We start from the raw sequence: 12,132 nt of genomic DNA on the forward strand, positions 1-12,132 counted from the left end.
CACAGCCTCTCGTGACATCACAATATATATATATATATATACAGTAAAGTCTCGTTATATCGATATTCAAGGGAGTCCGAAAAAATATCGATATAACCGGGACTATCGATATATCCGACCCTGTTTGCATGTAATTTTCTCCGTGCGTGCATAGAAATAGTATCGATATAACCGGGACTATCGATATATCCGATATCGATATAACGAGACTTTACTGTATATATATATATATATATATATATATATATATATATATATATATATATATAAATGTCTATATATGACCATCACCTCACATCCTGGATTACAGACTACCTCACAAACAGGCCACAGTACGTGAGGGTAAAGAACTGTGAGTCGGACAGGCTTCTCTGCAGCACCGGAGCGCCGCAGGGAACAGTCCTGGCTCCATTCCTCTTCACCCTCTACACCTCGGACTTCAACTACAACACCCCAACCTGCCACCTTCAGAAGTTCTCTGACGACTCAGCTATTGTCGGCCTCATTACAGAGGGAGACGATACGGAGTACAGGGGACTGACAAAGGACTTTGTGGACTGGTGCCAGCAGAATCACCTCCAGATCAACACCGGCAAAACCAAGGAGCTGGTGGTGGATTTCTGCAGGAAACAATCGTCACCTGCACCATTGAACATCCAGGGTTCGGACATTGAGAGGGTGACCTCCTACAAGTACCTGGGTGTTACTCTCAACAATAAACTGGACTGGACAACAAACACGGATGCCCTAATCAAAAAGGGACAGAGTCGCCTCTTCCTCCTCAGGAAACTGAGGTCTTTTGGAGTTCAGGGGTCACTCCTAAAGACTTTCTATGACTCTGTGGTGGCATCAGCCATCCACTATGGCATTGTCTGCTGGTCAGGCAGCATCACCACCCGGGACAGAAAAAGACTGGAGCGCTTTGTCAAGCGAGCCAGTTCTGTCGTGGGCTGCTCGCTGGACTCTCTAGAGGAGGTGGGCAACAGACGGACGCTTGCTAAACAAAAAGCTATGACGGACAGCCCCTCCCACCCCCTCCTGCCCATCCTGACAGCTCTGGGTAGCTCCTTTAGCCAGAGACTATTACACCCGCGCTGCAAGAAGGAGAGGTACCGCCGCTCGTTCCTACCGACTGCTGTCAGGCTTCACAATTCCCAATGATCACATGTGAGAAAAAAAAAAAAACAAAACAAAACTGGACACTTGTAAATATGGGTTGTTGCAATATATCTAATGCATTTCTTGATTCTGCACTATGTACAGTCTTGTTTATAGAACGGTTTTTGCACATCTACATTTGCACAGTATACAGTTGACATTTGTATTTTGTTATGCTTAGAATATCTTGTTTTCTATCCTTTCACTCCCACCCCAACCCCATCCCTCTTCAATTGCTGCTGTGGACTGCAAATTTCCCCATTGCGGGACGAATAAAGGTATTCTGATTCTGATATAGAAAATGCAGTTGTTTCATAACCTCACCTGAGCCTTGGAAGAGGGACAATCATGGGAGGAAAAGCCCCTACACGGGATGTATCACCAAACAATAACTGAAGTGACTTCTCAAGAAGTCCGATCAGTGGCTAGGGAGGGCTGGCCTAAAGGACAGCACAGAGGCACTCATCCTGGCTGCTCTAGAGCAGGCCATGAACACCAGAGCCATAGAGGCAGGGATATGCCACACCAGGAAAGACCGAAGGTGTAGGTTGTGCAAAGAGGCACCTGAGACAATCCAACACATAACTGCAGGGTGTAAGATGCTGGCAGGGAAAGCCTACATGGAGCGCCATAACCAGGTGGCTGGCATAGTCTACCGAAACATCTGTGCGGAGTATGGACTGGAAACCTTAAGGTCAAAATGGGAAACACCTCCCAAGGTAGTCGAGAATGACCGAGCAAAGATTCTGTGGGACTTCCAGATACAGACTGACAAGATGGTAATGGCCAACCAACCAGACATCGTGGTCATAGATAAAGGGCAAAGGAAAGCCGTTGTCGTGGATGTAGCGGTCCCGAGTGATGGAAACATCAGAAAGAAGGAACATGTGAAAATCGAGAAATACCAAGAGCTCAGAGAGGAGCTAGAGAGAGCCTGGAAGGTTAAGGTGACAGTCGTGCCTGTGGTGGTCAGAGGACTCGGGGCAGTGACCCCAAACTAGACAAGTGGTTGCAACAGATCCCGGGAACAACATCAGATATCTCGGTCCAGAAATGCGCAGTGGTGGGAACAGCACGGATACTGCGCAGAACCCTCAAGCTTCCTGGCCTCTGGTAGAGGACCAGAGCTAAAACGGGGGACAGACACCACCTATGGGGGGTGAGACGAGGATTTTTTTCCCCTACTGCCCAGAGGTGGCGGTGCCAGACCTCTGCTATGATAGGTCCCTGCTCTAAGGTTGGAGGGCCAAATATGTATAGGGCCAAAACTACCAGCAAAATTTAGTTCGCTGACGAAGGCTCTTGGATAGGAAGTGAAACGCCCGACACCTTCAAATAAGTACAGATGACGGCTGAAGAAACCTTTTCATCGAAACAAACAAAAATGTTTTTTTCGGAATGTAAAGTGATGATAGATCAGAATCATACCAGCGGTTTTAATTGTCCTGACATCGGAAATTACAGTCACACAAGCTATGGTTTACATACTTTGAGAACCACTGATTGAGAGACATGACAAAAATAACATAAAACTGTCAAAAAGAAGTTTGTGTCTCATCAGTACCTGTTGTTTCCACAGCTGTGAGCTGATAGAAGTGATCCTCCATTGTAGCCAATTTTCTATCACGTAAATTCAACTCAACGACGGTAGCTGTAGCCTGATATAATGCACTTTTAAAAAACGTAGGTAGTGTAAAAAAAAAATCCCATGCTCATGCAGCACATTTTAGTGCATGCGTTCTGAATACAATCATCTACGGTGCTGCTGCGCTCTCCGGATCGACAGTGCAGGAGACGCCGGGGAACGCTTTCTGCACAAGGGAGGAGTAATTGATGCTTTTCACTCTGTGCGCCTCACGCCGCAGCTTCACCTCAAACTGGGAACAAATAGAATATTATAGTATGAGAAGAAAATTTAAAAATACATGTAGATATCCTTTTTTGTATGTTGTTTGTCCTCTGTTGACCTACAGATATATATTTTAATCCAACGTTCGCCCTTCTCGATCAAGGGCGTCAAACGCTTAACTAATGTTGGATTAACTTTTCCTACAAGATTAAGCTTTGCGCTGAACTGTGCTAAGAGTGGGTTTTATAGTATGCGGCAATCTTCAATATTAGACGTGTTCAAGAATTATATAACTTAAAAATTTTATGTGAGTGGGGTAACCTCATCTAAGCCATGACAGCCGCCATTTCGCCTGATGTCTGCTGTTTTCACTTTTAATCAAATGGATGGATGGATGCTTGGATTGAGGAGCCCGCAATAAGAAAGGAGCGTCTGCGCAGAGCGCCAATGCGTATGTGGAACTGTCGCGGCTTAGAATTGAAGCGGATTTATGTGGGACAGGAGATGTGAGACAATCTCTTTCCGTCAATGGATGACACAGCTTCGTGTTTGCTTTCAACATTTAGCTTGTAGTAGACGTGCACATTCCACCATGACGTCCCTAATCCACTGCTGAAAAGGACGCTTTGATCCACTCCTCTTTCATCTAGAACTGCTCCATGTCGCAAAGAGCGTACAGCAAGTGCTGAAGAATGAATGACTCTCTGTGTCTTTGTGTTGTCATGTTATTTGCTTTATTATTTTTAGTATTGTATTATTGTTTTTTTTTTTTTTACTTAAAGATGGCGCCGCGAGAGGGCTCCCTTTCCAGCAGTTCCAGTATTTTGTTTTTCTACTTCTTTCTTTCCTTTCCTCCTCCTTACATAACTTTGCTGCTGCCAAATGTAAATTTCTCCACTGCAAGACGAAGAAAGGTACATCCAATCCATGAATCACATTTATAAATGGATACTGGACTATATGCTTTATAGGGGTTCCAACGGTTCCAACAGGCGTAAATTGTTATTTCATAATAAGGCGGAGGGGACTGTGATGTAATGCACAAAAGGTGAATAGGACTGTAGTACACCTGCATTAACGAGGATTGTCACCTGCACATTCTTTTTACCAGTTTATTCTTTTTTTATTTTTATCATTACCGTTCCCACGCCCAATGATGAATATATGTGAACAAAATATCTGAAAATGGCAAGGCTGGCACTATACAGCTGAATTTGTATGTGTGTGTGTGTGTGTGTGTGTGTGTGTGTGTGTGTGTGTGTGTGTGTGTGTGTGTGTGTGTGTGTGTGTGTGTGTGTGTGTGTGTGTGTGTGTGTGTGTGTATGCAAAAGACCAGTTTCACATAATGAAATTTTGACAGACAAGCAAAAAAGAAGAAAAGTCATAACTCCTTTACAATTGTGCATTCTTCGCAAACAAAGATTGGCCTTACTTTTAGGAGGTCATCAGGCATCACCGGGGCAGCAGGATGATCCAACCAGTTGATGCCATCCAAGAAGGTGTGGTACTTGATCTGGTCCCCGTCCGAGAACCTTCACACACACACGTAAATGCACACACGAAAGACAAATGAGACTTGAGAACCATATTATATCAGTCCTGCCTTAACATAGACGCAGGTCATACTTGTGCAGCAGACATGTCAGCAGGTTGTCAGAAAGGGGGACCTGGAACGTTTTGCAGATGGTCATCGCCTCTTTGATGGATGTGCATCCTGTTCTGAAGAAGCATGGGAACAAGGGAATTTACAGAGAAGTTCATAACTGTACTGGTAAAAAGTTATTGGGTGTTCAAATAACATGTCTCTGAGTTTCTCCTTTTATTATAATCCCCAAGGGTTAAGATTGCAGCAAATTAGTGTTTGCCTTCCTGAAATTAGGATGTTTTGAGCAGAGCAAGCAGTCCAATCAAATGAAAAATAAGGAACAGTCCACCTCTTTTAAATCTCCTGCTTGGCTGATGCTGAGCATGGCCTTCATTACCATGACGACTGGAAGCGAATCTAGTGAACTTCAACATGGGGAGCACCTACTTTTTCTCAAGCCACCCAGAGTCTGAAGAGAAAAAGTAAGCCCCCCTGAAGCTGAAGTGGAGTATTTTTGTTTATGGAAAAAGCACTTCAACACAAAGCTGTCGAATTGCACAGGTCAATAAAATGCCCTTACAATTGTCATGTTCAGATTTCGGCAGCTCATAATTATTCACTGGGGTATTTAAAGGACAACCGATGCCTCCGGACAAGTTGTGTCCATAATTTGTAAAATCACTTGAAGTGACTTCTACTGACCGTATTTTACAAGGATTCCACCGCATATAGCTATATTTTACGTTTTAAGACTGGCGCTGAATATTCAGGAAGTCTTGTTTTCGAGTTGGTGACGATTCCTGACGTGACGTCAATTCCAACCAAGACTACTATTTGATACTAGTTGACACAAATTCAGATCAGACCATTTCCAACGGAGCTTGGGTGGCATCTTGTGCATTTTCTGGGACGCTACATTGGAGTCCTGAAGGCTCGAATTGATACGGAAGGACTTTTTTAATCGATTGCAAACATTTATGCTTTCCTCTTCGGAACTATTTGAATCATATTCATAACTGGATGAGTAACAAGAAAGCATCTTCTCCGAATCTGAAGCCATTGTTTTGATTCTAGGGCAAGGCAAGACGTCCTGGCGTGATGTCACGAACAAGGGGGCGGGATCTTCTGAAACTGCCATTTCCGGGGTCATTTTGAAGTATTTTTGGGACACTTTAACTCATTTTTATTGGTGTTTTGCATTTAACTAAAAATATCAGCCTGCGTGTTTTGGGTATTTTAGATGCTATAAAACGTTTTTCTGATGTCAGTTAGGAAACAAAACAATGGTGTTGGTTATCCTTTAAAGTATTCTGTCATTTGGTTGCCGGTGAATTATTCCGCCTTGCCACTGCTTCTGCCCCAGGTTTAGTATTTCGCAATCTTGTTATAGTCATAGTTGTTTGAGTAACTCTCGGTCCGTTGTTGTTGATTAGTTCAATTTTTATTGTTCTTTTTTTCTGTGAATTCACGTAATGGGTACGTTTAATTTCATTTTGTCATCCCTTGTTTGTTTTTCTCCTTGCCTTGGAGCAAGTGCTTTGTGTTCTCGCGTAGTTTGTATTCCTGGTACTTATTTGACCAGCGGTTTGTGTTTGATTTATGCCGGTGCGTTTTTGCGGCACCAGATTAAAACTTTTATACAGTACGCCTGCCTTCGTCTGCCCCAAACTAAACGTGAAGTCTCTCTGCTTCATTTGGGACATGACAACAATCTTACATTAGCTTCAGGAAACAGTATGCAGCAGATATTTAAAGCAAAGCCTGATAGTGTTTAAGGCTTTAAACATTCTGTATTTTGACATTGCAGATCTACTTACAATTTTAATTTGACATGATAATAGAGAAAGGAGAAGGGTCATCGCTCGTAACACTGAAACTTAATAAACAATCAGTAAATTCAGAATGGGTGATCTCCACGTGTATTTTAGAAATAGGGATGTGTGTAATTTCACATATGAGGGGAGGACAGGCACTCCTGAGATCTATTAGGATACAAGCAAAAATAGTCTTTCTAGTTGTTTCACACTCACTAATGCCAAAAAAATCCAGAGTCTTATTCCTGCCATACCATTTCATTAAAGCCAGGAGGAACAGCACTTGCGGGAGTTCCAGTACACACACACGCACACACACTCACACTCACACACACACACGCGCACACACACACATACACACACATGCAAGCACACACACACATACATACACGCACGCACGCATACACGCACACACACACACACACACACACTATGGACAAATATGGCTGCATGACTTTGTCATTGTTCATTTAGAATTTCATTTCGTCATATTGTTTTTAAATAGTTTTTTAACTTTTTTTTTTATTTTAATGAAGCTGCTTTTCGCTTGAAAATGAAGGCCTCATTCAAGCAAAGTAAAAACAACTGGTTTTCCCCTCATACTAAAAAAATATTCATTGTATGATCTTTATGTCTTGTGTGTGCGTTTTTTTCATGTGCTGTTACTCTACAAAGTTAGTTACGTTCATGTTATGATGCAAATGCAGGGCAATCGATGACTGGCCTTTTTTTAAGATTCGCATCTCATGATTTGGTGTGAAAAGGAAATGAGGAAGGTGACATACACTGTAAACCCGAACAGTACTACTGACTCAAAGTCATTGAGGTCAGTCAACTCAAAAGCCGATTTTTTGTTTCAAAAACTTAAACGTTTTGAGTTTTCTGAATAGTCATGCGTTTTTAATTTGCAGTAAATCAATACTTTTGAGTTCATGGCTGTCATATACTCATATATTTTGAGTAAACGGCAGAACGCTGCGTGATGACGTCACCGCAGGCGTGGTCTCACCGGGGCCATTTTTACTTCTCGACGGCTAAAGCGTGCAGAGACCCACGAATTCAGGTGAGAAGACAAACAACATTATTTAATATTACAAGGACCCAGTGTATCAATGCTGTAGTCGGTGCACAGAAAAAGGATATTTTGTTGTGTTTTTGACGACAGCAAATTGGAAAGTCAGTTTGTGGAACTTGCTGCCTTTCACAAGTTAGCAAAGATGCTAGTCCGTGGTCGTGCTTGCGACTGAGGCCTTCTCATCCACTCTTTCAGCTGAGTTGTTTTGAGCCCGGGACTTCTCCTATGTTAAGCGCTCTTCTGTGGCGATATATGTATGAAGTTTTCTTAAACGTCTCTTGTCTGTTGAAAGACACAGAAGTGTTATTTAGAGAATAGTACCGCGCAGGTTTAGTTGGGCGGTGGCCGAGTAATATCTGTTGCAGGTTATGTTTGTGTCCGCGAAGGTCCGAGAGTAATCGTCAAATGGGTGTAAAGTTAAGGTTCATATAAAAGGGTCACACGAAATCCTCCACACCGTGGCTGCAACGCCCAGCAGGTTAGTGCTTTGAGTTAACTTTGTTTGCAAACGACAGTACCGCGTGTCATTGTCCAGCACAAGCTATAGGCTTAAGCTATCTATACACGTGCAGCGGTAGTGCTGCAGTTTTAAGAATGCACTAAGTAAATATAATGATAGCGAAAAAATGTACAGTGGATTGGAATATGTACAATTGATGCAGTTTAAATGGTTATGCATGTGTAACTTAAACATGAACTTTTTTTAAAATGTATTTTTGGCATATTCAGGATACCGAGAGAGCTGCTGGAGGCCAAGTCATCAAACTGCAAACGCCTGACTGGTCTGATTGCATCATTTAATCTGGTACATTAGATTTATTAAACTTAAAAAGTTAACATGGATAAATGTGTTTTATTAAATTAAAGGATTACATTCATTGTCATGTTTTTTCTCTTCAACCTTTCAGCCCCAGGGTGCAAATTGAGCAACACCACCATTATCGAAGGTATGTTTACATTTTTATTTATGCTATATTCTTAATTACCTGATGAATATCATACTACATGTAGGTATTTTTTATATTGAACAGAATTTTACCTTTTTAACATATATTGGAGTATTTTACACCATTAGTTGAGACTTCGTTGATTGTTCTTTCTTTAAAACAATCTCAAGTCTCACATTCTCCTCTGCTCTTACCAGCAACTGATGTTCATTAATCATTACAGTGATGCAGTTGTTAAATTGCAATAGGGATAGTGCGGAGGTTCCAAACTATTACGAAGGATATGCTTGGATTTGAGCTATAATAATCCGTAACTGTCAGAATCACACCAACTTTACTTTGCCTATCCAAACACGTACTCATTCTTGAAAAATGTTTCATGTAATTGCAGGCCTAACATGGACTGGAGATGCAAACTGTGTTCTACATCCCTGGATACTCGGGCGAAGTTATTTAGCCATTATCGTTTGCAACATTTCCAGTATTCAAGAGTCAGCCCACTGCCATGTCTCGACAGCAATTGCATTTGCACTTTTCAGTATACACACATATACACATGAGACGCAGTCTGGCCCTTCGTGCGCTCCCATCATACCTACAAGAAGATGACTCTGAGTTCTTCAAGACATGCAATGTATGTATTACCTAACTTAACACAAATGTCTATCTATGGCCACAATGTATGCTATAACCTTTTACTTTATTCTGTATGTGTACGTTTGTGTGTATTTTGCAGTGGGAAGAGGATCCAGACATTGAAAACACTCCTGTCGCACTTCTCTCCGTAACAACTGACAACCTCACTAGTGCCATCTTGTTTAATCCCGACAGCATTTCTGTTGTGATAGAAGATGGCATTATTGTGAGATGTCTCCCCAGGTTGGCTGATGCACACCTCCTCTTGTTTGGTTTAATGTACGCATTGCATTTAGATTATCCAAGAAAATTAATCCTCACATTCACCTTCATTCAGAAAATACTGCTGTGTCTTGATGATAACAGACGACTCAAACCACGCTTGCTAAGTTTGAAAAATGCTTTGTTCCGCAATATTGAAGGCACCAGTGCCTGCAATATTACGGAACAGAGCAACACTCGATAAGTAACTTCAGTTTTACTCTGCTTTGTATACCTGTTTGTGACTGATTTTCTATTAATACTTTGATATGTAAACTTGGATTCCACCAAAATGTCAGGAATACTGTGTTTGTTTTTAGTAAGTTGTGTGTGTGTGTGTGTGTGTGTGTGTGTGTGTGTGTGTGTGTGTGTGTGTGTGTGTGTGTGTGTGTGTTCTTCCACAATACATGCCATTTCTTGTCTTCAGGGTCCATCTGTTTCCAATGCTCCACTCCCTACGCTGGAACTAATGCTTGCTCTGAGATTTGGGGACCACCGACTGCACGATTGATGCCTTGTGTGACGCCAATGTGTGTGTCCGTGCATGTGTTTGTTTGCCTGTTCCTCCATTGTCTGTGTATTTTATGCCTCGATCAAACTGGGCGATTTCGAACCAAGATGCTTGGATGCTCACTGAGGACTTGCAAATCAGCACCTGTGTGCACTGTTCAAAAATGTGGGCCAGGAGGCTGACATGTTACAGACACATCACAGGCTTTTACCGTATTTTCACGACCATAAGGCGCATATAAACGTCTCAGATTTTGATCAAAATGTGCGGTGCGCCCTGTAGTGCGGACGTGTTAGAGACCACCATGAGGAAGACGTGTAGAGAAAACGAGGGGGGTGTGCAGGCGTGGTTTGTGTATAAACGAACAGGTATGTGCTTTATGTAGAACATTGCTGTTTTAACAACCCTGAAAATGGCAAAGAGATATGGTTATGAAGCTCAGTTTAAACTGAAGGCTATCAGTTACGCCGAGGAACATGGGAATGGAGCCGCCGTGACATAATACGCGGACATAAGGCAAGGTGGCCGGAGTTGGAGGAAAGCTTCAAGCAATCGATCGGCGAGCTAAGAGCGAGCGGAAGGAGCGTTTCGACTGTCACCGTCCCACTCAGAGCAGTAACGCTAGCGGAGGAAATGAAAATTGAACATTTCCAAGGAGGTCCATCTTGGTGCTGGCGTTTTATGAAACTGTGCGTTTTTCCATGCGGACCGGGACTACTGTAGCGACGGCCGGCGAATTATTCTGAAAAGCTGGCGAAAAGGGTGCCATGCTAATGGAGAGAAACTCCCGGCGATTGTGATTTTTTTTTAAAGAAAGACTTTGCCTAAAGAGACATTTCCAGCAGGCGTCATTCTTAAGGCAAACAAAAAGGGCTGGATGTTACGCCACAGTTTGCGAATGGATTGTGGATGCTTGGGCTAACGTGTCTGCTAGCACGGTGGTTTGAGCTTTCGGAAAAGTAGGTACCGGTAATGTGCTCCTTTTTACCATGCCGACGCATATTGAGTGATGATTACAAAATGTTATTCCTTTGTAATTAATAAATAAAGCACTACCAAACTCAGTTTTGCGCCCGATCTGTTTTTTAAAATACGCATACTTGTATGCCTGTGTGTTGTTGTGAGGCGGACGTACGTATAGCAGTAGAGGATATGTACCGGTATATAAAACTTGCGTCCTTTCATCCGGTGCGTCCAATGTGTGTGTTAAATACAGAAATGGCACACATAAATGAGACTGCGCCTTTTCACACGGTGCGCCGTTTGGTCGTGAAAATACGGTGAATACCTGAGAAGAAAGTGGGGGTCTCGATTTGGCATGTGATGCAGTTATGGAACCGATACCTTGACATCTAGTGGGTAATGATCATGAATTTTGTTGGATAGTCATGACAGTTGTATGTTGTTGTCACATCTCGTTGCCATCCGGGGCGCGCCCCGCCCCTCCTGTCACCTCCTCCGCCAATCTTGGGAGACGGCCCCTCCAATCATCATTCACCTGGGTTCCCACAGCTGATTGTCATTCACTGATTGTGCCTTCTGCCTATATCTGTCTGTCGCTCACTACCGTCTCCGTCGGAGTATTTTTGGACATTGCCGTTTCCACTTCCGTGTTGCCAGGTCGGCTGTCATTTAGTTATCTTCCTCCACTCTTCCCTGTTTGTTATTTTTTCATGCGTGCCTCAGTAAAGACTTTTGTATCCGAGTATCTGTCTCGCCGTGTATTTTGGATCCACACTCCCCGCTGTCCTTTCGCCACTCGAGCCCAGCCCTCGAGCCTCGAGTGACGTGACATAATACTCCGACCAACTATGGATCCCGCCGGCGAAGACAGATATCTCGCCGCCTTCACCGAGCAAGCGGAGCGTTCGAGCCAGCTGGCCCGAGCCATCGCGGAAATCAGCCAAATTACCACCAGGCTGGCTCAACGCTTCGAGGCGGCTGAGGCACGCATTTCCGCTCTCACGGCCAAGTCTTCCCCGCCCGTGAGTAGGCACGCTCCTCAATTTCCTCTTCCCTCCCGCTACGCAGGCGAAACCGGGCGCTGCGCTCAGTTTTTAATGCAGTGCACGCTCGTGTTTGAGCAACATCCATACGCCTGCGTTAGCGATGAGGCGAAGGTAGCCTTCATCACCAGCCTGCTCACGGGAGAAGCCGAGACGTGGGTGCTGGCCATCCGAGAATCCCGACCGGAGCTGCGCACCTCGTACCCGGACTTCGTCGCCGAGTTACGCCGGGTTTTCCATCATCCGGTGACGGAGTCCGAAGCGGAGGGGAGACTACTGGACTGCGTCCA

At 43.6% G+C, this 12,132-nt stretch overlaps 1 protein-coding gene and 1 long non-coding RNA gene across 2 annotated transcripts in view; one reads left to right on the plus strand and one right to left on the minus strand.

Annotated features, from left to right (window-relative positions):
• Nucleotides 1–2,895: 2,895 nt before the first annotated feature.
• The window catches only part of efhc2 (EF-hand domain containing 2), a 32,911-nt gene continuing 23,674 nt past the window's right edge, over nt 2,896–12,132 (minus strand). Inside the window, exons 13-15 of the mRNA XM_089002937.1 lie at nt 4,634–4,726; nt 4,440–4,539; nt 2,896–3,035 (exon numbers count right to left, since the gene is read on the minus strand). Coding sequence (XP_088859063.1) covers nt 2,913–3,035; nt 4,440–4,539; nt 4,634–4,726 — 316 coding nt within the window. The 3' untranslated portion in view covers nt 2,896–2,912. The remainder of the gene's footprint in view (nt 3,036–4,439; nt 4,540–4,633; nt 4,727–12,132) is intronic.
• Nucleotides 7,201–9,809, plus strand: LOC148894628 (uncharacterized). The gene is made up of 4 exons (XR_016115783.1): nt 7,201–7,469; nt 8,820–8,876; nt 9,045–9,062; nt 9,165–9,809. It is a non-coding gene; the product is annotated as an uncharacterized LOC148894628 (long non-coding RNA).

Source organism: Hippocampus bargibanti, linkage group LG08 (genome assembly GCF_051943395.1).
Source record: "Hippocampus bargibanti isolate YZ-2025 linkage group LG08, ASM5194339v1, whole genome shotgun sequence".
In the NCBI taxonomy this organism is placed as follows: Eukaryota; Metazoa; Chordata; class Actinopteri; order Syngnathiformes; family Syngnathidae; genus Hippocampus; species Hippocampus bargibanti.